We start from the raw sequence: 27,759 nt of genomic DNA on the forward strand, positions 1-27,759 counted from the left end.
ACTCTTAGTCTGTTTCACCACATAGTCACGTTGCAATCTGTTGCTTCAGTTCAGCCAGATCCAGAGAGTGTGATTGTATGTACGGATGGAGGACGCTATGATGTTCAACTGTACGACCGCACACGGACCTCTGTGTACTGGGAAGAGGACCCCACAGAGGTCCGCCGCTGTACTTGGTTCTACAAAGGAGATACAGACAGTCGCTTTATCCCCTATTCAGAAGACTTCAGTGAAAAGCTGGAGGTTTGTGCTTTTCTGTAAAACTATATTCTGAATGCTGGCTCTTCAGGACGTCATTTAATTTTTCAATGTTGTGTGTGTTGTAAACAGGCGGAATATAAGAAAGCAGTCACTACTAATCAGTGGCACCGCAGACTGGAGTTCCCATCTGGTGAGACCATCGTGATGCACAATCCAAAGGTACAACACTATCAGATTGATGGGAAACTATGGAAGCTTAGTTCAGTCACATTAAAAAAATATACAAAATTACCTCAAAATTTTGTATTTTTTTGAAATTGCTAGTGAATATCTCACAGTTTAAGGCAAAAAAAAAAGATTTGATAAAAGAAAAAAAAAACTGAATTGTAAGATAAAATACGCAGAATAGCAAGAAATAAAAAAAATAAATAAACAATGTTGAGAAATAATCAGTTGTGAGATGGAACAAATAAGCTGCAAGTTATATGAAATCAACTCAGAACTGGATTAAGTAATCTTCGGATTGCAAGAAATAATATCTGAAATGTCAGAATTAATGTCAGAATTGCAAGAAATGAGGTTAGAATTTTTATTTTTTAGGAATTATACAAAACAGAAAAAGGAAAATAGTCAGAACTGTGTGATGAAATCAAGTCAGAATTGTCATTGAAAGTCACAATTACCTTATGTTCATTTGTGGCTGAAATGTGCTTCCATAGTTAACATTGTTTCTTTTAGCTTAACTGTGCTTTGTTCCTCCTCAGGTGATTGTGCAGTTTCAGCCATCTGCTGTTCCTGATGAATGGGGTACAACACAGGATGGCCAGACTCGACCTCGCGTTGTCAAGAGGGGTGTAGACGATGATCATGATGAAGTCCCTGATGGTAAATAACTTCTGACGTTAGAATTCTCATTTTCTTACTTAATCCAGACAGAAATTTGTGATAAAAAAAAAATTCTCATCTTAAAATTCCCTTAAATTTCAGAATATGATATGTCAAACAATATTTAAATGTAAATGCTTGGCATAGAGGAATGACTGAAGATTATTGCAATTTCCTGTCTAGGTGAGATGCCTCAGGTTGATCATCTGGTTTTTATGGTGCACGGCATTGGTCCTGTCTGTGATCTGCGGTTTAGGAGTATGGTGGAGTGCGGTATGTTACACTAAGTTACTCTCCAGATCAAATACAGTTTTTAAGACATTCAATAGGTTAAAGTTATGGGGATAGTTCACTCAAAGCTGAACATTTTGCCATTGTTTATTCACCCTTTGCTTGTTTCAAATCTACAGTATTCAAACATTCAACAATGTTTTTTAAATTGTCCCAAGACAAGAATGGGTGTTGTTCAGTAGTTTTAGGACAACTTTGATAAAGGTATTGAACCACTTTAAATGTTAACTACTGTTTTTTTTTTGAATACATGAGATAATATTTTGAAGAAAGCTGGAAACCTGCAACCATTGACTTTCACTGTATTTTTTTTTCCAGCAATGGATGTTAATGGTTAGCGATTTTTCAGCTTCCCTAAAAATATAATCTTTGTGGTCAATGGAAGAAAGTTGTAAAGGTCTGAAACCAAAAACATTTTCTATTTTGGGGGGAACTTTCGCTTTAATAATTTAGTCCATTTAACATATCCTACTTCAAGTTGTTTCTTGATTTGAACGCAGTGTATTTTGCTTCTGTTAACGTGTGTGTGTGTGTGTGTGTGTGTGTGTGTGTGTGTGTGTGTGTGTGTGTGTGTGTGTGTGTGTGTGTGTGTGTGTGTGTGTGTGTGTCTGTGTGTGTCTGTGTGTGTGTGTGTGTGTGTGTGTGTGTGTGTGTGTGTGTGTGGTGTGTGTGGTGTGTGTGGTGTGTGTGGTGTGTGTGTGGTGTGTGTGTGGTGTGTGTGTGTGTGGTGTGTGTGTGTGTGTGTGTGTGTGTTTGTTTGTTTGTTTGTTTACAGTGGATGACTTCCGGAGTGTGTCCTTAAAGTTGCTCAATAGTCATTTCAGGAAGGCCCGTGATGATCATGTCATCAGTCGTGTGGAGTTTCTGCCTGTGCACTGGCACACAGCTCTGCATGGAGATGCTACTGGAGTTGACAGGTAGAAAGAACATATACATACATTCAGTTGTACTTGGGTGCTGTATCGATTACACATAAAATAAATAAATCAAAAATATATTATATTTTTTATAATTCTTGTTTTTCTTTTTTATTTGTTTGAACACAAAAATAACTTGAACTAACAATCCACATACCACAGTGAGCATAATGAGAAATTAAAAATAGATATAAGCATACAGAGAATTATGAGAAGGAAAAAACTAGCTTGTTAGACTGAAGAGGAAATAACAGATATATGCTAAATAATAAAACATATATTTTTTATTCTCTAAAAATAATATACACCAAAGTATACAATAAACTATACAGGTATTAAAGGTTATGTAAGGCAATGTTAACCATACCAAGACGCATTTAAACAAATAAAATTAGAAATTCAAAACAATGCTGAAAGTATTACAAATACTATTACTTGTCTACAAATCACTAAATGGCCTAGGACCTCAATACATTACAGATATGTTCAGTGAATACAAACCTAACAGATCACTCAGATCATTAGGATCAAGTAAACTAGAAATTCCAAGAGTTCAGTCAAAGCAGGGTGAATCTGCTTTCAGCTACTATGCCCCTCACTGCTGGAATCAGCTTCCAGAAATGATCAGATGTGCTCTAACATTAGGCACATTCAAATCAAGACTGAAAACACATGTGTTTAGCTGTGCCTTTACTGAATGAGCACTGTGCCACGTCCGACAGATCGCTCTATTATGTTTTTCTTTTCTCTTTTATTCTTTTATAACCCTTTTTAACACATCTTTATCTGTTTTTAATCATTTTGTTTTCTTATACTTTTTTATTCTTGTTTATGTAAAGCCCTTTGAATTGCCACTGTGTATGAAATGTGCTATATAAATAAACTTGCCTAACCTTGAAAGAGATCGATGACAATTAAAGAGAAGTCAACAAAACTCAGAGTACAGTTTTTTTGTTTTGTTTTTCGGCATAAGATATGTTTTCTAATATATTTTTTTATCATGTAGGAGGATAAAGAAGATTACACTGCCCAGCACTGGTCGATTACGTCACTTCACTAATGAAACCCTTCTAGACGTGCTTTTCTACAACAGCCCGACTTACTGCCAGACCATTATGGACACCGTTGCTTTTGAGATGAACCGTTTACACACACTATTCATGCAAAGAAACCCAGACTTTAAAGGCAGGGTGTCTGTAGCTGGACACAGCTTGGGTGAGAATGCTTTCTTTTGACACACTTATAAATACAACCATTCTCTTGCTTCTTTTGGTTCGAACTTACAAAGAAAACTATACATGCAGAACTCGTGACAAGCTTAAAAATATATCAAAGCAGTTCCCTCTTCATACTATTGTTGTCTGGTGCATAGAGACACATTTCCCATGAGGTATACATGAGATGACCTTTTTATGGTTACAACAGCATGTCCTGTTTTTACTGTAGTCTATTTCAATGTCTTTGGTCCATGTTGTGTATATATTTCAGTCAAACCACATCAATTTATTTGTTCAACTTGTTTGGTGTGGATCAAGTTTCAGATAAACATAAACATGCTAGTGTGAGCATACCCAATGATTTTTAGCTTCATATTGATAGATAAATCGAAATAAGTTTGAGGTATATAAACATGACTGAACGATTATTCATATTTGTTTTGCAATTTTCTTACATTGCTTTGCTTTATCTATAGGCTCTTTGATACTTTTTGATCTACTGTCCAATCAGAAGATCGGCTCCCCCATTTCAGCTCCAATATTCAATGGAAATTCTGCACCTAATGTGAAACAGGTATTTGAACGTTATAAATGATGATGACATTAAATGTACATTTATAAAACAAGTAGCTTATTTCTGCTTATCTAACTGACTATATAGTTATTTATTTATATTCCAGAGGCTTAAATAATGCAAGCAAAAAAAATTTTCAGTAGGTTTTTGCATTTTTGCCCAAAGGATTGCGACCAAAAGGTCTTTAGTGCCATACTGCACGAGATTTATGACCAAAATTTAGGGCTTGCATTCCTTATTTAACAAATATGTCCCTCAATTTCAATTTTTAAGCAAGTCTGTTTGTTGAATGAGAGAGAAAAGAGGATTTGTTTAGCACACTTGACACACTTGTATTTGACATTTTTTACACAGATTTAGTTTCGCTTTACACATTTATTAAGCTTCATTCTTTCATTCATTAATTTCCCTTCAGCTTAGTTCCTTGTTTATTTGGGGTCGCGACAGTGGAATGAACGGCCAACTATTCAAGCATATGTTTTACGCAGCAGAAGCCCTTCCAGCCGCAACCCAGTTCTGGAAAACAACCACACACACTCTCATTCACACACACTCATACACTACAGCCAATTTAGTTTATTCAATTCACTTATAGTGCATGCCTTTGGACTGTGTGGTAAACCGGAGCACCCAGAGGAAAATTCTCCACGCAAGCACGGGGAGAACATGCAAACTCAACACAGAAATGCCCAGCCTGGTCGGCGGCAATTGTGTAGTGGTTAGTGCGTCGGCACATGGCACACATGGAGTTCACAGTGACTTGTGTTAGATTACCTCGTAGTCCTATGCTGATCCTTCCCCTCTCTTCTCTCCTCATGCTTTCCTGTCTATACTCTCTACTGTTCTATCAATTAAAATGGTGAAAGCAAATTGTAAAAAAAAAAAATGCTTAGCTGGCACTCGAACCAGTGACCTTCTTGCTGTTTGGCAACAGTGCTAACCACTGAGCAACTGTGCTGCCAGCTTGATGTTTATAGCAAATGGTGGTTTTTGTGCTTATTTTATAATGATTTTATTTTGTTTTCTTTTCTGTCCTCTATTTTAAGGGTTTGCTATGGAATGAGGGGAAATAAAAACATGTTTATAAATGTTAAGATTTAATTTAGAGCGCTTGTGTCCCTTTTTTACATTCATTTCTGACTAAAATAATAAATTGTGACTTATCTGTGTTACAATGCAGTTTTGATACGAAGCAACTTATTCACTGACTTTACTTACTAATAAATAAAAAAATAAACAGATTACCTTAAAATTGAGTAAATTAACTGTGCGTTATTATACAAATTAAGTCAGCTTAACTGTTTTAAATGAGTTATCTCACTTTTTCAGAGTTAAGTCAACTAATTACATGTATAGTGTATACATTTAAAAAAAATACTGTCTATTTAAATATGATATTTTGTTTATGGCATTCCTGTACCATACAACCTTCATCACATAATTGTTGAATTGTTTAACTGTTTTAGGTAAATTCTGCTCCTGAAGTTCAGGCTGCTGAAGTGCCTCCTGTAGCGGCTGTTGAGGAAGAGGCAAAGGAGGAAGAAGAAGAGGAGACTGGCAGCCTGTCGTCTGTTCTGGAGGCGATTGGGTTATCTGAATATCTGAGCATTTTTGAAAATGAGAAAATTGATGTTGAGTCTCTGGTGAGAACATTTAAAATGAGCTTAATTTTTTTTGTCCGTCAAAATGTTTATTGTAACAGAGATCAAACTGTTACACATACTTTTGGAATGTCCTGTCAGACAATGATTTTTATCTGGAGAGGAAATATTTATAAATGTGAATCCTTTCAAGATGCAAGAGTTTAAATTAAAAGTAATCCTTAAAAAGCTGTTTTAGACTTGTATCAAATGTGTTATTTATAACTGATGATGTCTTTTATTGTTATATACTATGCTATATACAAAGTCAGAATTATTAGCCCTGCTGTTAAATACATTTTTTTTACCCAAGTTCTGTTTAACGAGGAGCTTTTTTTCAACACATTTCTACACATAATAGTTTAAATAACTAACTTCTAACTGATTTCTTTTATTTTTGCCATGATGACAGTACACAATATTGACTAGATATTGTTCAATATACTAGTATTCAGCTTAAAGTACAATTTAAAGGCTTAATTAGGTAAGTTGGGTAAATTGGCGCCCTCCATTAAATATCGCTTGAGAAATATAAAAAAATGAATAAATATTTTATATAACATTTTATAAATATCATCATGTTTATATATAAGTTAGATCTGGTTTTGCCATGAAATAGCCAGTATTAAAATCAGAACTAATTGTTGTTCTTGATCTCTATTGCAGCTGCTGTGCACAGTGGATGATCTAAAGGAAATGAGCATTCCTCTGGGGCCACGTAAAAAACTCGCCAATTTTATCAAGGAGAAGTCTGCAAAACAGGCACTTTTCTTTTTGTTTCCCTAATGTTCAGTCTTTCAGTAGTTGCATAGCTTTTCTATTTGTCAAGTTTCATGTGATGTATGTTTTTCGACAGGCTGCTCGAAAGGCTTTGAAAGAGAAGTCTGTAGAAAAAGAGGAACTGAAGCAGACCCAAGCTCCAGTTCAGACTGAGCCCACACCAGATCCTGCCATCAACAAACTGCCAGTGGGAAGAACCATGTCTTCAATCCACGTGGATTACAACTATTTTGAAATTGGCACAGGACAGGTAATGCTTAAATATGCACCTCAATTTGGACCCAATTTTATATTATACCCTAAGCCTCCCTTTTGGCCCTTGAAAATAATACCTTATGAAATGAAATACCACTACTACACCAACACATGTCATCATATGTTGTAGCTATAGCTTATATGTCATATGAGAAGTCGTCATTCCAGAAGGCAATTACCCACTCACAAATATGTTTTGTGCTATATTATGACATTAGAAAAGGTTGTTAATTTTCAGTTTAAAAAATGTATGAGCCACCAGATTTCCCTGAGGGTCTCGGTTTCATACAGAGCATATGACTGGTGGATCATGATGCAAGAAGTACTAAACTGTACTGTGTATTTACACAGTGCTCATATTCATGAATGTAATCACAAGAAAACAACAGTAACTTTATTCCACATGTGCTGTAAAAAGCTAGTTCTCTGCCACTAGACTATTCTGCCTGTCTAGTCATCCGGTTTCAGAATTTAAAATATGTTGTGGGACATGAAGCGGTTATAATAAAGAACTATTGTTTGTGAAAATTTAGAGGATTTTTATTTTATTATTATGTTTCTTTGAGGAACATGACATGAGCACTCTTTTTTTTTCATTCGTGGGTCTCTATTGCTTACCAAACTGTAGCAGCTGTATTCAGTCAATTTTCTCATACCCCTTCATTTATATCATTCATTTAAAGAGCTATCTGACACATTCCCCTATACCCCTAGACTCTCGACCAGATGTCGAATTGGACTTACAAGAATAACCCATGACTTTTTTTTGTTGCTCCAAGGTGAAAACCCTACTCAGTGTTTGTACGGCACAATTCCCCTTTCTATAAAACACATTTTACTGAACTGTCCTTCAGTAAGACTTTTTAAAAGACCTTTTTAGGACAATTTTAGCAAAGTGGCACCAGAAAAGATTTTAGAATTTTTATCGTGTATTAACACTACAAATCGTATTTAATTTATGTATTAATTTGTTTGTTAATTTTTAATTGCATATTTATTATTGCAATTTTCCTGCCATGAAAATAGCCTTGGTTGCTGACAAGGCATTTAATAAACAATACATTAGATTACATAAAAAATGCATTGGAGACTATCAAGAGCCCCATCATGTGAATGTGCAAAAGCGAGGGGGAAGGGAAAGACTAAGGGGTAGAATGGTGATTGGGCCATGGTCTGTGGATCAAGGTGATTTGAGGAAGATATTTTGCTGCCATTTCTATATTTGTTAATGCCACTACTATTTCAAGGATGCTTTTGAGGGTTAGATTTAAAGTGGATTTAATTAAATTTATTTCAATGAATTAACAGGAATTTTGTTAAAAAATTGCTTACTAAGTTGAGTGTTTACACCACAAATGCTTTCGTTACCTCTTAAAGCTTTCAGCTACGTTTCTAAAGGCATAGTTCACCCAAAATCAAAGTTTACTCACGCTCATGGTGTTCCAAACACTGGAGACCTTTTTCAGAATACAAATAAACATGTATTAGGTGAAATCTGAGAGCTTTCTCATCCTCCATAAACAGCAAGATCACCGACTTGTCCAGGAAGGTATCAAAAAACATCCTCAAAACAGTCCAAATGTCTTCAGTGGAAAAGTAGGAATATTATCAAGCTACAAGAATCCTTTTTGTGCACACATAAAACAAAAATAACAACTTTATTCAACTGTTTTTTTTCAGTGTCAGTATATTGCGCATGTTCATGAGCACTGTTCAGTGACATATGCCTCTCCGGATACAAGGAGAAATTGTTTAATAAAGTTGCCATTTTTGTTTTATGTACACAAAAGTATTCTCGTAGCTCAAAAATATTCCGATTGAGCCACTGAAGACATGCGGACTGTTTTAAAGATGTTACTAGTTACCGAACTATACAAAGTCTGGACCATTGCGGTCTATGGAGAATGAGGGAGCTCTCAGATTTCATTTATAATATCATAATTTGTGTTCCAAAGATGAACACTTGTCTCTGGAACTGTATGAGGGCGAGTAATTAATAACATAATTTTCCGTTTTGGTTGAACTAACACCTTGAGTGATTATGCGAAACATTTTAGACCCTGTTTAAACTTTAAATCAAACCATTGTCTACTTTTGATCTGATTGATACTCTTCTTCATTTTAGATGTAAATGGTCCCATGAATTAAGAATTAGTCGGATCAATTTATAAGTGAAAGGTTAATCTATGTTTAAGGGTTCATCTTAGGCTATGTTTTATTTCATTTTAAAAGATAAGACTAGTGACAGTGATTGCACTTACTAGCCACTGAATGTGGAGTGTGAATTTTTTGTGTGTGAATGTTCTCGTGCAGGTGTCAGTGATCTATCATGCTCTGGACTTTGAACCGGTGAGTTTCTTCGCTCTGGGTTCTCCCATCGGGATGTTTCTAACTGTTCGTGGAGTGGAGAAAATTGAAGAGTCTTACCAGCTTCCAACCTGCAAAGGGTTCTTCAACATCTACCATCCTGTAAGTGCTGTGTCTTAGCTTGTCTACTGCTTATCTACAACTTTTGGAAACAAAAACATCTTAGAGCCAAACTGTCTGTGTAAATTGAGAGTAATGGACAAGTTAAATTGTGCAGATACAATAATGAGCCTCTTCTTTGTGCTTTTAGCTGGATCCAGTTGCTTATAGAATTGAACCCATGATCTTACCAGACATTGACCTGGAGCCGGTTTTGGTCCCTCATCATAAAGGGAGGAAAAGGCTTCATCTCGGTAATGTATTTGACCATTTCTGTGCATTTTTTGACTGATCTTTCTCATTTATTTTGAATTTAAAAATGAAAAACAATGTTTATGATAGTTATTGATTAAATCATAAGTACTTTAAATATTAATACATTTTAACTATAATATGTATATATCATATCATTGGGGCGGCACAGTGGCTCATTGGTTAGCACTGTCACCTCACAGCAAGCAGGTCGCTAGTTCGAGTCCCAGCTTGGTCAGTTGGCGTTTCTGTGTGGAGTTTGCATGTTCTCCCAGAGTTCTTGTGGATTTCCTCCGGGTGCTCCAGTTTCGCCCACAAGTCCAAAGACATGCACTATAGGTGTAATTAAATAAACTAAATTGGCCTTAGTGTATGTGTGTGAATGAATGTGTATGGGTGTTTCCCAATACTGGGTTGCTGCTGAAAGGGCATCCACTGTGATAAACATATGCTGGAATAGTTGGAATAGTTCATTTTACTGTGGTGAGCCTAGAAATAGAGACTAAGCTAAAGGAAAATGAATGTATATCAATAATAAATACAATTGAAAGGTTTTAATATTCATTTCATTTTTATATATTTTGTTCATGTTATACTTGTTTTAATATTTAAATATCGTTTTATATTAATTAATATTCATTGTATAGACATCTGTATTTATATATTACATGTTCTGTTTAAGAACATTTCTAAACATAATAGTTTTATTAACTCATTTCTTATAGCTGCTTTCTTTTGTCTTTGCCATGATGACAGCACATAATATTTGACTAGATATTTGTCAAGACACTGTACAGCTGAAAGTGACATTTTTAAACTAGCTTAATAAGGCAAGTTAGGGTAATTAGTAGGCCCACACGCAATCTGATATCGCAATCAGAGTTCCGCTGATTTTTAACATTTCAGTGAGTCTATTAAATGATTTCTGTAAATGTGTGTAAATGTATATTTATTCCATTTTTAAATTAATTTAAGTAATATTACTGACTGATATGAAAATGTTCATATGATTTATTTACAATGCTTTTGTAAATTAATATTGTCTTTTTAGTAGATATATTATTATGTGAGAGACTTTGTTTACCAAACAGATCTAATTGGATTTGCATAAAAAAAAATTAAAGTAAAAAAAAAAAATTATTAAGTTTTTTAGTTACGTTACTGCCAAAATTATTCTGCTTAAATCCAACTATTTTTTAATTTTTTTTTACAAAATTCTGCGCAGAAATATTATAAAATGTTCGCAGATTCTGTCTGACTCTTGTAATTAGGCAAATCATTGTTCAACAGTTGGTGTTATGGTGGCACAGTGGGTTGCACGATCACCTTACAGCAAGAAGGGTCACTGGTTCAAGCTCTGGCTGAGTCAGTTGGCATTTCTGTGCGGAGTTTGCATGTTCTCCCTGTGTTAACATGGGTTTCCTCCGGGTGCTCCGGTTTCACCCACAGATATGTGCTATAGGTGAATTGAATGAGCCAAATTGGCTGTATTGTATGTGTGTGTATGAGAGAGTGTGTGGGTGTTTCCCAGTGTTGGGTTGCGGCTGGAAGGGCATCTGCTAAGTAAAACATATGCTAGTTAAGTTGGCGTGAAGAAAAATATTCTAGGAAATACTGTGAAAAATTCCTTGCTCTGTTAAACAACATTTAAGAAATATTTGAAAAAGAAAAAAAATTATAGAGGTCAAATAATTTAGACTTTAACTGCATGTATACTATTATTGTTATTATTATTACTAGTAGTTTTTTATATTTATTTGTCTATTTGTTTGTGTTTTGTGCAGAATTAAAAGAGAGTTTATCCAGGATGGGTTCTGACCTAAAGCAGGGCTTTATCAGCTCTCTGAAGAGCGCTTGGCAGACTCTCAACGAGTTTGCTCGAGCTCACACCTCTTCTGTTCAACTGCACGAACAGCTCGCCATGGTGGCCAATCAGATCAAAGCAGAGGAGGAGATGCAGAGAGGAGAAGGTGAGTCATCCTCTTATCCTAATCACTTCACACTGCCCAATCTTCAGCTCAGACTCGGTCAAAATCCAAATCTCACTGTCTGTTCGCAGAGGAGAGCAAGATGCTGGAGAGTCCTGAGCCACAGAAGGAGGAGGAAAGCCGAATAAAAGTGGGTCTGCTGAACGGAGGAAACCGCATCGATTACGTCCTGCAGGAGAAACCCATCGAGAGCTTCAACGAATACCTGTTTGCACTCCAGAGTCATCTGTGTTACTGGTGTGTGTGTGTGAGGATCTTCAATAATGCAGACTAGATGTGTTCTCCTCTTGTGTTTAATAATCTCTGTTATTGTTCATCTTTTTCCTCAGGGAATCTGAAGACACCGCTCTGCTTCTTCTGAAGGAAATTTATAAGTCTATGAACATCCAGCCAGATCAGTTGCTGCATTGATGAGATCAGTCAGCGAAACCCACTCCGTCGTCAGAATTCACATTACTTTGAACATCAGACGAGTGGACATTTTAATCCGTTTTCAACTCTCCAACTGGGACTGTCCTCACTTTTATTTTCTGTTATTTAGTCTGTTGTATTAAAACGAATACACTTGTATTATTCCATATGTCTTAAATGAAGAAATTCCAGTCAAATAGTGGATTTAAAAACCACCGCGACTGTTCAAAACGACATTTTTATAGCTTAAATTATACAGCTGCAAGTGTTCGAGTGCAATTGTGAATGGAATCATAAGGTATTAACAGAATTTTTATTATATAGCAGTGAGAAACAGATAGATATTACGCTGTGAAAAGAGAAACCTTCATGAGTCATAATAAACTTCACTGTTAGTAGCTGATGTGTTACTTTGGTTTATTAGAGACTGTTAGTTATTTTCTCTAGGGTGGAGTTCAATATTTGGGAGTCAGTGTTTATTAGCAATTGGATATAAGTCAACTTAAATTATGATGTGCAGTGCTCAGCATAATTGAGTACACCCTATTTTAAAAAAGAATATTTGTATCCATCGCTCAGTGAACATAGGCTATGTATTTTGGTGCATTTAAACAAAACAGATTCATTAAACAGATATATTTATTAAAATAATATTTTAGTCACCAAACATATTTAGAAACTGAAAGATATTACAGTTAAATTCAAGCAAAAAATGATGACAACTTACAAAATGTAAATTTAATTATTATTATTATTATTTTATGCTTCTCTTTTTTTTTCTCTCTCTTTTTTAAAATTTGTATTTAATATTTTTCTATAACATTTGAGTGTACTAGTATTTGGACCGTTATGGTGAGTTGTTTTGTTAGATAAGCTCCAGATTTGGCTTCAGTACTGACTAATCTAATGTATATACATGAATATAATATTGTATAGCTTCTTATTAAAAATATGAATTTAAAAGAGAGATTTGAGAGGGTGTACTTATATATGCTGATCACTGTAGGACTACTGAGCACCAAGACTATATTTTAAGGTTTATTCTGTGGCATCACTCATTTATAGCATCTAAATGTGGAGAAACTCTCACACAAAGGCCTCATTTATAAAGCGCAGCGTTCTTACACCTTTTCCAAAGTCAAATTTAAGCACTTTACATTTGCATGGTCACATTTTTTCTGCATTATACAATCGTGGTTATTTACATATATTTACATATTTTATCAGATGCCATTTGTTGTTCTGTAGAACAGAACTCCAAGCAACATTTCTGATGGCATGTTTGCCACAAGCCCAGCTTTGAATAACTGTCATTTACTCTTTTTTTTTTTTTTTTTTTTTTAATGTCAATTACACTACCCCACCAAGAAAAAAAATTGTATTGCATTTCTTAACTCCTAATGTTGCTAGTTAACACACTCAATGCAGTTTTTTTTTAAACACATTCCTTAATTTCAAAAATGTCTGCTTCTACCAAGTGGTTGATGTGTCAGTGTATGGTAAAAGTACCTGAATTAATACATATGAAAATCAGACAATATGAAGTGTAAGACCAATTTATTTAAAAACATATTCAAAATAAAACATTTCTGAATACTAAATCACCTTTATTTTTTGAAGTATGCCATTATATATTTCAGTTTCTCATTTAACATGCTTTGCTTTATTTTTAACAATAAAACCAAAATCAAGTGTAGTAGTGCAACAGGATTATGCTTTAAGACTTTTACAGTCATTATTTAAAACACTCAAATTATGGTCAGCCGTTTGGTAGAGCAGGCAGTTAAAGGGACAAATCAGTGGCATAGCGGAGGGGCATGCAGGATATGCACTGCAAATAAATACATAAATAATTGGGATTGTTAATTTATCTAATTTTCTTAAAGGACGCCTGACAATAGGTAATCGACTGTTCAGTTTGATTTAATGACTAATAAAATACTATATTCCATATAATCTCATCCATGAAATACGTTTCAGGTAAATGATTCATTCAAAACCGATTTGTTGAATAAAAAGAAAACCAGAGTGGCCATTTGTTTTATCCTCATTTGAATTTGTACTTTTATACAGTTTAAATATTACTTTGTGTTTAGTTTTCATGTTAATTGTATGAAGACTTGGTAAATGATTGCGGTCACGGACGCCATCTGCGGTTCCGGCTTTCCGGGGAGGACAGTCGCTGTCTGTGCTTCAAATTGGTATGCGCGTCTACTGTGTTGCGTGGTAGATTAAAGTGTCCATGAACCGGAAGCTGAGATAGTTTTTTTCCCTGTTCTTTGCATTACGACAGTTTTTAGAACTTTAAATGAGCAAACAATGGGGGTGGCTTGTTTTTTCTAGCATGGTCTGAATGAATATAGTAAAGTTGGCATTTCAGAAAGATCAGAAAAAAGGTTTTAGAAGAGTCGTTACAACCTAACAAACACCTCGAACCATTTCTGTTTGTTGTCAAAACTGACAGTTGGAGCAGCATTGGTAAATATGTTAAACACCCAATGCCTCAAAATCACGCAATCTGATCATTTTCATGAAAACAAACAGGGTGCATTTTCAGATTCTGATTAAAGATTTGAAGGTCAAGCTATTTTTTTCATGCACAGATGAATTGTTCACCACAAAACTGACAATCTGAGCAAACAAAATCATATAGTTAGTTTTGATTTCTTGAGGACTATGCATGTGTAAAAAAATCATTTTGGATTTGTTCATTTTAATCTTGTGCATTGTCATAAAGTCTTTTAATCTCCATGCATTTTGTGTTTTCCCACTGCTTAGTCGTAGTGCACAGATTAATCATTTATTATTGTCACTTCATCCAAAATCAAAACACTTTTCAAACCTTGAAAACAACAGACTAAAAAAAGTGACATTTTCAAGGATTTCCAGCACCCTTACAAACCCTGAAAATGTGTACGATTGTAGACATTGAGATCTAGATCGTAGTAGCTAATTTACAGGCTATATGAAATATTTGGAACAACATACTTTAAAATCAAGCACATATTTTGACAAACAGCATTAAAAAGTCTGGTTGTGTATTTCTTTTATTTGTGTTAGAAAATGAACAATGATGTTATTCAACATCTTGATGAATTTGAGGCTCTACATCAGATAGTATTAGTCATTTTTAATCTACCTGCTGATTTAAATGAAACTAAAATATAAAGTCCCCATCAGTAGAGGCATGTCCAGTCAGAGAATTTATTATTTTTAATAACTCAATATTGCACCACATATTCATCTCAAAGTGGTTGCAGAGAGTGAAACACAGACTTCAGAATATAAAAGAATTAGTTCCACTAAAAACATTTGAATTCTGCCACTGTTTCTTCACGGTAAGGACCTCACAAACCTATAAGAAATCTGTTCATCATCTATTTATTAAAAAAAGGAGAGATTTCTGTTTTCCCAATGGAATTCATAATTAAGCAATTTGATCTAAACCAGTGGTCTCAAACTCAATTCCTGGAGGGCCGCAGCTCTGCATAGTTTAGCTCCAACCTACACCTGCTTACTAGTCTCTAGTAGTCTTGAACACTTTGATTAGTTGGATCAGCTGTGTTTAATCAGGGTGGGAGCTAAACTGTGCAGAGCTCCGGCTCTCCAAGAATTGAGTTTGATATCCACGATCTACACCAGTGTTTCTCAACCACGTTCCAGGAGAACCACCAGCTCTGCACATTTTCCATGTCTTCTTAACCAAACCCACTTGATTCCAATCATTAGCAAAGACTGAAAGACCTGAAATGGGTGTGACAAAGGAGACATTCAAAATATGCAGTGTTGGTGGTCCTCCAGGAATGTGGTTGAGAAACACTGATCTAAACCTTCCGAAGAGATTTGACATATTTATGATGTTTTTAATTCGCATATATAACCAATCAGCGTTTAGATTTGACCACAAAGCTCAAGTATGCTTGCTTGATGAGTGAGAACCAATGAGGTTCTTTCTTCACGTGTGAACTTCTGCAAGAATCAACAAGGTTTGTCCTTGCTCAAGTGACTGATTGAGTTTGGTTAAGTTTGCCGATTGTTAACTTGAATAACAGCCAAAACTTTCCATTGAATCTTTTTCAGCAGATTTAGATTAGTAGAATTGGCTCATTACAAAGCATCAGGCTTTCAAAACTGACAAAAATATCTTAGATTTGATTCAAATGTATTTTCATCTGTGTTCTGAAGATAAATTTAGATCTTAATGAGGGTCAGCAAGTTGACAGAATTCTCATTTCTGGTGTGAGCTAACCCTTTAACTGTATGGCACTGAGCCGTGTCCTCACACACGGTGTAAAGTAAAAGCCTGACACATGCATCAAACTGCACATCAGCTCCATGCTTATTCAATCAGCAAATAAACTGAGGAAGATTTTGTGAAAAGTCTGAATACTGTTCCAACATAAATCCAGCTTGAGCAGTTTGTGAATGATTGTCCCTTTCATCTATGTACGCAAAACTTCTCCCTTTCTGCGTCGACGCAAACACTTTCGACAGTAGTAATATAAAAACACAACATATGGCTCCATCAGGTCATTTCAACATAAAAAAACAACTAAGACATGCGTCACACTTGGCACATCTTAATGAGCAGACCAACTTCTGTGCAAAATCATTTGTAGAAAACATTTTATAAGCTACTCAGTAAGATAGCTTGTAGCTGCACAAATCAAACAGTTTTCATGAATGTGGCCCACATTATTTCTCTGCAGCTCATCTTCAATCACTCACTTCCAAAAATGAACTGACCGTTATTCACATATAAATCCAAAAAGCCTTTGATAAAACCTAGATCAAGTGTAAATGATGTAAACAGTTCATTAATACCGATCGGTACTATCCTTCCACCATACTTAAAGGGTTAGTTCACCCAAACATATAGAATTCTGTATTAATCACTCATCATCATCATCATCATGTCATTCCATTCCCCCGAGACCTTCTTTCATCTTCGTTTACAAAAAATGAACATAATTTAGATGAAATTTGCCCAAAAAAGCTCTAAGAACAAGATGTTTTGACACACAAAGGTATGGAGCTTTGTATGTTGTAAGTTGAACCCCTGAAGTCACATGGAGTGTTTTTAGTTCTTCTTTTGGACCATGAACATCTCAGAACTGCTGATGTCTATGGAAGGTCAGAGAGCTCCAGGATTTCATCTAAAATATCATCATTTGTGTTCTGAAGATGAACGAAGGCCTCACGGGGACTGGAATGAGTCATTAATAACACAATTTAAATCGTTGGGTGAACTAACCCTTTAACATTCTGTAATTGATGGATTGTTTTGAAATGATAAGAAGTCAACTGTTCTCTGTTGCTGTGCTGTTGCTTGTGTATGTGCTTCATTCTGCGGGTCTGCTCTGGGTTTTGTAGGCCTGTTTGCGCAGGTGCGTTTCGATCTCTTCTCTGAAGACCAGCATGCCAAGGTGAGAGTGAGACGCCTCGTTCATGGCCTTGGACTGGATGCACATGCGATACTGCTCTGGGGTCAGTTCATCAGCACACAGCTTCTCGTGCCACAAGTGGAAGAGGCCTGAGACGGGGGTGCGGATCACGATCGGATCGCTCCGCAGGTACTTCCTGTACAAGTGCACATCTTCAACACCCCAACCTTTCACTTCCAGGTCAAATCCTCCTGGAAATCAGAACAACAACAACAAGGGCATAAAGGGGCACTAATTGTAAGGTCTTTGAAATGGCTTAACATTTTTCTTCCTGCTATAATAATGTAAAAGTTTAAACTGAACTATTGAAACATGGTCTTTAACCTGGAAAAAAGAATAGCTGTTTAGCACAACTAGATGTGGTTATGGATGATTTTGTGAATATGTTTTATGCCTTTCATTAGTGAATGGGGGTTGAAAATTATGTAGTGTGGGAAGTGTATGCCTGTGGTAATGTTGTGTAGTTTAAATGTGCAAGCAAGACACTTTCTTTGCAAAACAACGCCTAAGAACATACTTTCCATGCACTATGTATAGCATCAGAAGTGGTGATTTAATCATTTGTTACTAAATGAATCCACAATTTGAATTAGTCTAGCTTAAAAGTTGCTTAAAAGTCACTTTAAATATATTTCTGAGTGATTCAACAGTTTCACTCATTAGGATAGTGCCTTGGCTTGGGAGTTTTAGTTTAATATTTTAAATCTTTATTTATTAAATAAAACTCAATAAATATTTCGTGCAGCAGTAGTATAAATGTTTCAAACATTCTCAGTACAATATTCAATATACAACATTTTCATTTCTATTGGTTTTTAGTAGCCCATAACCTTTGTGTGCAGTATTTACTTTTGTTTCCTTGGTTCTAAAAGCTCTTGAAAAACATTAAAATTTTAATTTAAAAAGATGTGCTGCAATTCTGACCAAGTAAAAGATGCTATTTTTCTATGTTTTCTATGTCCCTTGTTATTTGTGGGAGTTACATTCTAAAAATGGCCCGCAATAGGTAAAATCCGAAGTAGTCCACTTTATTTTTTACAGTTATTATAGATGTTTTAATCACTACACTACACTATTTTCTAAGACCGGCATTAACATTTTCACACTCTTCTCTCTTGTTTGAACACTGCATAACTTCTACCTTTCTTTAGCATGTCCAGAAGTCTATGTTGTTCGATTGTTAGCAACTTCTTGCCTTTTGAGTGCTACCTTGGGTGGCTTTGACGGTGCAGAACGTTTTGTCGACATTATGGGGTTTGTTGGGGAGAGAACTTGCAAAAATACAGTACAGCACTTCAGAGTCACACTGCTAGCGATCAAAAATTTATGTCAATTTGACAAACTGAACGCATTCTGTACTAAACAGGAGACATGGCACGGAGAAGACTGATTGAAAATGGTCTACAGCAAATCAGAAGACAAAGCGCAGTAAAAAAAAAAAAAAGGCAAGTCAAATTGCACAAAAAAAAAATCCACAACACTGTAAAACTGCGAAAGGTGAACTGTTATAGCGAGGGACCACTGTATATTATGTAGGGGATTTTCAATAAACTGATGCGTTTGACAAATATTTTTCATGTAATGTAAAAAAAATAACCGACAAGATAAATATACCTGATCTATTTTAAACATTGCTTTTGCTCAATTTGCTAAATCTATTTTAGTAGTAATGTAAATGTTACAAATAATATAAAGAACTAGAAAAGAATAAATGTAAAATAATTAATCCCAATGCATTCAAGTACTCAATAAAATGCATATTATATTGCACTATATTACAGTAGGATTTCTTACAATCTACAAAAGCAACAATGACTTACCAATATTGAGGAAATCAGAGCGATACTGACAAGTCATGCCAAATCCAAAATCCCTCCAGAACCCAGCATCTTTTTTATGAATCTATGAACAACACACATATTTTTCATTTTTTTCTATCACTACAAGGCTACAAATTCAGCTAACAACAAAAATAATGATTACATACCAGCTGACTCTCAATGGGTGGCGGAAACTCCAGATTTCCATAAACTATAGCTGGATTATACAAACTGAAAACCACCGGATAGAAAACCCTCTTTCCTTCAAGAGAGAAAAAAAGGAACTTTTAGTATCATTTTAAAAAAAACAAAAAGTATACATTATAAGAAATGTACATTTTATATAATGCTGGAAATTCGTCTATATGCTGGAGAAACTGCGGAAATCAAAAGGCCAATCACTATCACATTTTCTGGGACTGCTCGGTTATTACAAAATATTGGAAAAAATATATACAATGCCTTACAAAATATCTTTGAATCTGTGATACTCTTTGATTGTAAAATTACATTTTTTGAACATATATCTGAGGAATGGTGAAAAAGGGACAAGTATCTAATGAATATCTTGTTGGTGGCTGTCAAAAACAGCATTACCAAAAAATGGTTGTCCTACCCTAAATGCATGGAGGAAAATTACAATGGAAATTTATAAAATTAAGCAAATTACTCATTTGTAAATCAGAAAATGGAACAATTTATTTTATTCTGAGAAAATGGACCAATAATGCAACATCTCATGGACCTGAACTTTTCGGTTAACCTAAAAATGGGAAGGATCACTCGCTATATGGTCATAGTCTTGTTGCTGATGAGTAATTCTATCTTATTTTGCTTATTTATTCATACTTCTTTGAGTTTTTAGATCAAGGTGTTTGTTGAGAAGACAGACCTGGAGCTGTATTGAGTCGACAGGTGCTGAGAAACTCCAGTGTGAAGTAGATGTCAACGTCACAGAAGAACATCAACACATCTCCTCCTTTCTCCCACGCATGAGCTCCAATATCCAGACCACGACCTCGAGAAAACTCCTCATCCACAGGGATCAGAGTGTAGTTACTGAAGCTCTCTTCACTGGTAAACAACAGCAACAACAGTGTCAAGTTTACAAGACAAACAGCAACCATGCTGAGTATTAACTTATGATTTTGTTTTCGAAATATTTGCTTTTGAAAGCCAGCTCACCAAAACAAACTGAGCTGACGAGAAATATTGTTAGCATTTATAATAGGAGTTCAAATGTAAAAATGTAACTTATTCATATGTCTTTAAGCTAAATTCCAACATCATTACTTCTGAGTAGCTGCACAAATTAAACAGTTTTCATGAATGTGGCCCACATTATTCTATAATTATCAATATTTTTGCTTAAAGTTGTTGTGGATACTAAATAAAAGTATTAATACCTTTAAAATCTTTTTAAAAAGTTATAAAAGTACAATGCAATTTCAAAAGCACAAGTAGTTTAAAGGGCCATGAAACCCCCTCGTTTCAGCAGGGTGTTTTCACACCTCTACTTTGGAAAAAGTCAGAAAAGTGGGCGTGTCCAGCTCTGTTTAGGGGAGAGTGTCGGAGGAAGAAAAGTGGGATGGTGTGGGAGTGTCTATTTGGGCGCGCTGAATTTCAGAGTCAAAATACACACATACAGGAGAAAGTGATGGTGTTTAACCTACATGGACATCTGTAGTCGAATTATTTGCCAAATTATTAAATGGTGGACTTTAACTGCAGTTTGGCTCTTTCATTCAGGGAGTTCATTCATGCCCCTCGCGACAAACCAGATATTTGATTCGAGGAACTGCTCTAAGCGTGTATTTTTCATGTAATGTTTGATACCGCATGAAGAATCATACTGTAAGACACACTCTGGCACACACGTCCAGTCTGCACGCTGGAATACAACGCTATTATGTCATGACCGTGACGCTGCTTCAAAAATTCGTTTCAAACCGGAAGTACGAATTTGCTTGAAATAATGCAAAAACAACCAATTTAATCTTTTTAGTGAAATATAGGTGTCCTAATAGTGTTTTTAGCAGTGTGGGACACATATACGACTGTCAACAGCTCAAAAAATGTGTTTTGGTGTTTCGTGACCCTTTAAGTACTTTAAAATTAAGTAGTTTAATTTTTACTGTTAAATGTGAACATTACAATTTACACAACCACCACTAGTATGGGTAAACTGCAGACGTCCTTGTATTTTCTCCCTTTAGGTTGTTAGCTAGTATTAGTGACTCGCATACAATATTTAGGTTTCTTATTTTTTTTAAATCAGATTTAGGCCCTTTCCAGATGCATTTTTAAACTTTTCCATCCCACTACAAGTACATGTTTTATAGTACAGTATTCTGTAGTATAGTATACTGAAAAAAAAACATATGATTGCATGTTTGCCTCAAGCCCAACATTGAATTGCTGTCATTTACTCTTAGATGTAATTTACTCACATATTGAATGTAAACAAAGACAGCCAGATCATGATGCATTTGCACTCCAGAGATTTTATTTTATGCAAAAGAAAAAATATTTATTTTATTTAAATAGTTAATTAGGACTCATTAAGGAACAAATTATCATGAAAGCAACACAAATACATTTTCAAGCAGTTTTAAGCACTTTGACAACATTAGATTAAAACATTCACATGTATTTCTAGCACCTGTGAGAACCCTGAATATTGTGCAATATTTAAAGTCTTCAAACCTGGCCATTTTCTTTAAAGACTCCTTCACCTCCTGCAAGCCTGCCTGCCCAAAATACACCACTGTGAGATGGACCCGCTTGTCCTGCTGGATACAAACCTCCCTGCACACAGAAAACAATGTCGGACCACAACATTTCCAAAAATTTCAAAGGCAAACCCGTTCTCTTGTAAAACTGTGTAACATCTGGCTTAGTGTTGCTGTAAGCCACATTTTTCAAGAAGCTCAGGCATGTGATTTGCAGCACACAGGAACAGAAAGCACTCTCAGAAACAACAGCAAACGTTTCTTTGTTTGAACAAGTATTTTCAATAGAAAATAATCGTTAGTTTTTATTGTGCATTAGTGTGAATAATTTACTCAGACCACTTTCATCAATTTCAAATTTATCACAAAAATTTGCATTGCACTTAATGATAATCATATGTAAATTACAAACAGGACTATAAAAATAACTGCCACACAAATTTGTATGCTATGTGCTTCTTACAACAGTACAATTGTGTACATTGATCTATTTCTTGAATCATTTTTGGTCTTGAATCAGAACAAAACTGAATTATGCAGAAACTTCGGCACTTCTATTTCCAATGTCCCGAGGTCAAGGGCTTCAAATAAAGTCTGTGGTCAACACAAGCACAAGACTTTCTCTATATGTGACCCTTGACCACAAAACAAGTCGTATATTGAATTAGAGATAAGAAATAAATGTCCAAAAATAAATTGTACGGGTCAAAATAATATATATTTTTTAATCGTTAAATCATTAAAATATTAAGTAAAGTACATGTCCCATAATGATATTTTGTACAATTCCTACTGTAAACACGTCTTATAAATGTCAACTTATTTTTGATTAGTAACATGCATTGCTAAGAACATAATTTGGAAAAGTTTAAACTCTGATATTCATTAATTTATTCATTTTCAGATTAGTCCCTTTATTAATCTGGGGTCGCCACAGCAGAATGAACCGCCAACTAATCCAGCACATGTTTTACGCAGCGGATGCCCTTACAGCAGCAACCCATCTCTGGGAAACATCCATACACACTCATAAACTCCAATAATTTAGCCTTCATAATTCACCTGTACTGCATGTCTTTGGACTGTGGGGGAAACTAGAGCACCCGGAGGAAACCCACGCGAACGCAGGGAGAGCATGCCAACTCCACACAGAAACGCCAACTGACCCAGCCGAGGCTCGAACCAGCAACCTTCTTGCTGTGAGGTGACTGCACTACCAACTGCACTATGCCTAACTCTGATATTCTCAGTACTTTTTTAACCCATGGACCTCAAAACAAATGCATCTTGGCCAAATATTGTCCTATCCAAATTTTTGGGGGGTTTTATGTTCCAGCGTCACATATTTTATATAATTAAATTGACAAATTTAATCATCAGCAAATGGTTAAAACTCACATTAAACACATCTTCACACTAGTTTGCTTGTACAGCTTTATTTAGTTTATAATTAAAATTGCTATCTCTTTTTAGTACTTTCGATATAGAAGCCAAGATTTGAAGTGGACCAAAAATCTTTTTTAAAATTGTCCCAACGCAAGAATTTGTGATGTTTAATAGTTTTAGAACAATTTGGATCAGGGGTGACCAAACTCGGTCCTGGAGGGCAGGTGTCGGTGTCCTGCAGATTTTGGTTTCAACTTGCCTCAACACAGCTGCATGGATATTTATAGAAAGCCTAGCAAGAGCTTCATTAGCTAGCACAGGTGTGTTTGATTGATGTTGGAACTAAACTTTGCAGGACACCAGCCCTCCTGGACTGAGTTTGAGCACCCATATGAAAGGTTATGATGAAAGACCACTTCAAATCTTGACAACTGTAGACTAAAATCAGCTTTACAGTAAATTAAAATTATGTAATGCTAATTTATTTTTCAACTTCTCTCGAAGAACTCAAAGTTGTCATTTTAAAAGTTATTTGTTCTTTTTATCATATGTTATAACGATTATGAAAAGGTGTAGGATCCTTTTTTCAAAACAAAAATAGAAAAAAAAAGCTAAGGGAAAAATTATTTTGGTTTATGGCAGTGAGAACCAATGTGATGCTAACTTATGGCTTGGCCTTCAAAAACACACCATCACCACAGCACATTCACAGTGCCAACACAAATGAAAACCTCTCCAACCTGGTGGCCTTCTCACCTGAAGTTATGCAAGAACTGAACAAAGGCTTCAGTGCGTCCCGACAGCGGTACTATGATGTTAATGATGGCACTGGCGGTGTCCACAGACGTGCTCCTCACTTTCATGAGGGGCCCGAACGGCCGGAAGAGGGTGACGTGACGATACTCATGAGAATTCTCTTTAGCAAAGTAGAGCTCATACAGTGTGCCTTTGTCCCTCTCCGTCCTGTAGAGCCCTGCCAAGAATAGCAAGTACATAAGAGCAGCTTAAGTTACTGAATATTTGGAGCTGTGCAAAGTTCACACCACCTTTATTATGCTCAAACACAAACAAGCCCTGTTAAGTACACGAAACCCGTTCAGCTGTAAGTTGGTTGGATCATGTCGCCTTTGCTTTTGCCTGCAGTAATTTTATGTAAAGAATTGTAATGTTGTGTATGTTCTATTATATTTCTATTTTGTCAATTTTAAGCCTCCTGTGGAAAGGTGTTGAAAATTAGCAAGTTTGCTAAAACACTTAAACAAATGCATTTGGTTGTCCAGTGTAATTGTGATGTCCATGTCAAATAAATAAATAAAAAAATTTATATTATTTGCTAATTAATAACCACGTCATGTAGAACTCTGAATCTGCATCTCATTTTGGAGGCTGGTGCTTTGAGAGCCATTCTAAATAAATGAGTGAAATGTACTGTTTTGCACCAGGGCAACCCGTCATGCTGAAATATAATTGACTAAAGTAACATTGGATGGGCTAAAAAAACCAAAACTAAGACAGCGTTCCAGCACAGAAAGCACATTTTCAAACCAGAATATCTGACTTTAGCACTTTAGTTATTCAGATAAACAATAATGTTCACTTAGCATGTTTCTTAAATAACAGCACCTTTGAGAACGTATTTAGTGACACCACGATATAAACACTAGAGCATAATTATGAAACGGCGGACTTTTTATTTTGTTCATATGATAGATAGATAGACAGACAGACAGACAGACAGATTTGTTGACCAGGGATAGCACATACTTCATCTGTGCGGCTCTCACCTTCAAAAAATTGGCTTTCAGTGAAGGTCTGCCTCTGCATAGGAATGTTGTCCTCCTGTCCATCGTCTTCCTCAGGGTTATTAATAATATCCAAACCAGCTTCGATCACCTCCACCAGCTCATCCCTCCGGTCCTTCCTCACAGGTTTCTCCTCAGGATGGCGAGTCAAACCCATCTCCAGCTGGTACACTTTAGTGGTGGTGAAGCTCTCAAAGGGAACCAGCGCATATTCACTGGGCAGCCTGGCTCCAGTGTTCACCTCGGCCTTGTCGATCTGTGAATGCAGATACTCCAGGAGATCACCTGGCTCTTGATCCCTGCCATCGTTCAGACTCTGCGGCCCGGGACCCTCCTTCTTCTCTTGAAGCACCCGCAGCTTCTCGCTCATCTCCTGGAGCTCTTGTTTGAGCTGTGCGATCTGCCTCTTCAGGCTGGCCGCTCGGCTGAGATGGCGCTCTTCCTGCTCCTGCAAGAGGGCCTGGTAATACTCTTTTCCATACGGATCTCCTGCCAGACCTGGGAGCACCTGGCTCACGTCTGCAGGCGGTGTGCACTCCAGCAGATAAGCAAAGAGAAGCAGTATCACCAACAGGAAAACACCCAGGAGAAGCCAGCGTGCCCGCCCCTGCAGAGGAAGCCCCCGTCTGGGCATTTCTGAGAGGCAGGGAGATCTTCACCAGCCACAGTTTTGCATCGTCAAGATGGAACCTTTAGGAAGGATGAAGTCTTTGACATTAATCCATTCCCCAGTGAAGCAGAGGAAGGCGGGAGTGTCACATTTCTGTTGTAATCAGTGCTCCCCTGGCACTACAGTGCGCTAAACATGCGCAGATTCCACAGAGATGTGTGATCATACTCTGTCATCCTGCTCACACAGCGCTCCTTCTTTAAGAGAAATAAGTCATCTAAAACAAAGAGAAAGTCATCAGTCATAAAGGGTCAAACAGTGCAAACTGACAAAGACATAACAACATAACAAACTAATATTTTAACATTAAAAACAGCTAAAAATATCATTTGAATAATAATTTTGCAGCCTTTGCAATAGATTCAATTGTTGTATTTTGTAAAAACATAATGGTCTGTCTTTTTAACTTTAAAACAGTATTGTATGGTTTATTAGAAATAGAATTATGGCTGCCATTAAACTTTTCATGAATACAATTGTCCCTCATTTATCTTTTATTGTGCTACAAGCTGGTCTCACACAAATATTACAACATTAAAACCTATTGTATAATATCTAAACAAACTGTACAAAATTGAGCTAAAAAGCCAATGAGCTATCTTTACTGCAGCTGTATTGAACAGCATAACATTCGACAATTTCTTATTTTATGCTGATGTGTGTTTAGTGTATAAAATATTGAATGATCTTGCACCAGCACCTCTCAAACAATGTGTGATTGTCTGCAAGGACAATATAAGACAGACTAGGTCATCAGTAGGTCCACAAGGAATCTGCGCACACAGAAATCTGCAGATTTTTAGCCCATCAAGGAGTCTATTCATTTACTTGTGTAAACTGATATTTATTCAGTTTTGAAATTAATTTCACTAATATTATTGTGATATAATAATAGTAATGCGAAAATGTTCATATGATTTATTTACAATACAATTTGTAAATTATTTTCTTTCTTTTACTAGATATATTATATAAGACTTGCTTTGTTTACCAAATAAGTTTATCTAATTGATTTTGCATTGTAAACATTAAATAAAAGTAAAAATGTATTATTTTTTATTTTATATATTACGTTTTAGTTATGAAACTCCCAAAATCATTCAGCATAAATCTGCAGATTTTGCAAAATTCTTCGCAGAAATAGAAAAACTGTCTGCAGATTCTGTCTGGCGCTAGTCATCAGTTAGAGGTGATTGTTCAGTTAAACTCAAGAGAACTGTTTTTGGATAATCAGAGCAGCAGAAAGATGGAACAAAAATACCAGTGCATATTAAAGAGAGCACCACTTTTTTTATAATAATTTTTAAGGGTTTTTTAACCTTTAATGAATAGAAAAGTGCAGATAATTGACAGGTAATAGTTGAATAAAAAAATGCTAAATTATTATTAAATGCAAATTAACCTACTGTAAATTTGTTGCTAGGTAGAATAAATATCAATCTGACCTTGTTGTGGATTCCTGATCACTCTTTTACCCAAACACAGAATAAAACGATGCACATTTATCGAAAACAATTGTACTGTACTAGAGTGCAATTATATTTTATGTTAACTTACACGTTTGCTCATTACAAACTAATAGCGAACAGTTACGAGTCTCAGTAAAACGACTCATAAAACTGCAGTGAATCAGAGCTTTATGCGTCCTGGGAAACATCTGGCTCATTGATCCATCAGCCTGAGGAAAAGACACAACAGCAAAGTGTTCCTGCTCGAACAAGGAAATTATACAAATATACTAACTAACGATAGCGGAAGAAAACATCGACATGTTTTTGTTTATAAAACAAATTCGGAAACGAGCAACACTTACCTCGGTGGTTGTGGTTGTATGTGTATGTCGGTAAGCGCTTCTTTAGGCAACTGTTTAGCAGAACCCCGAGCATAATAAATGTGGGAACACAACGCCACGGGGCAGACAGAAAAGGAAGCACAATAAAACGCACGTTACTTCCGCCATGAGCCGCAGGATTTCAAAATAAAGGTCCACCTGCTGTCTTTAAAGGGGTAGTTCACCCAAAAATGAAA

At 35.8% G+C, this 27,759-nt stretch overlaps 2 protein-coding genes across 21 annotated transcripts in view; one reads left to right on the forward strand and one right to left on the reverse strand.

Annotated features, from left to right (window-relative positions):
* The window catches only part of sec23ip (SEC23 interacting protein), a 17,931-nt gene extending 5,656 nt beyond the window's left edge, over positions 1-12,275 (forward strand). The window contains 15 exon segments of the mRNA NM_001077379.1: positions 50-243; positions 331-420; positions 966-1,086; positions 1,270-1,359; positions 2,153-2,294; positions 3,301-3,509; positions 3,988-4,085; positions 5,552-5,728; positions 6,392-6,487; positions 6,582-6,755; positions 9,074-9,229; positions 9,378-9,480; positions 11,263-11,448; positions 11,538-11,703; positions 11,796-12,275. Of these exon segments, the coding sequence (NP_001070847.1) occupies positions 50-243; positions 331-420; positions 966-1,086; positions 1,270-1,359; positions 2,153-2,294; positions 3,301-3,509; positions 3,988-4,085; positions 5,552-5,728; positions 6,392-6,487; positions 6,582-6,755; positions 9,074-9,229; positions 9,378-9,480; positions 11,263-11,448; positions 11,538-11,703; positions 11,796-11,877 (2,084 nt within the window). The 3' untranslated portion in view covers positions 11,878-12,275.
* A 2,631-nt stretch (positions 12,276-14,906) lies between these two features.
* Positions 14,907-27,626, reverse strand: csgalnact2 (chondroitin sulfate N-acetylgalactosaminyltransferase 2). Of its 20 annotated transcripts, none has more exons than XR_015505210.1 (11): positions 27,545-27,626; positions 25,044-25,948; positions 24,016-24,232; positions 21,848-21,949; positions 20,034-20,215; positions 19,309-19,403; positions 19,142-19,223; positions 17,158-17,512; positions 15,698-16,738; positions 15,481-15,554; positions 14,907-15,361 (listed from the first exon to the last, which is right to left on the reverse strand). XR_015505210.1 is itself a non-coding variant. In XM_087278068.1 (9 exons), the coding sequence occupies exons 3-9, from the start codon at positions 25,693-25,695 to the stop codon at positions 17,220-17,222; spliced, it is 1,623 nt and encodes a 540-aa protein (XP_087134194.1). In that variant the 5' UTR covers positions 25,696-25,948; positions 27,289-27,409; positions 27,545-27,626; the 3' UTR covers positions 14,907-17,219.
* Between the last annotated feature and the right edge of the window lie 133 nt (positions 27,627-27,759).

The sequence above is a fragment of the Danio rerio genome, chromosome 13 (assembly GCF_052040795.2).
Source record: "Danio rerio strain M-AB ecotype USA chromosome 13, GRCz13ab, whole genome shotgun sequence".
Lineage (NCBI taxonomy): Eukaryota > Metazoa > Chordata > Actinopteri > Cypriniformes > Danionidae > Danio > Danio rerio.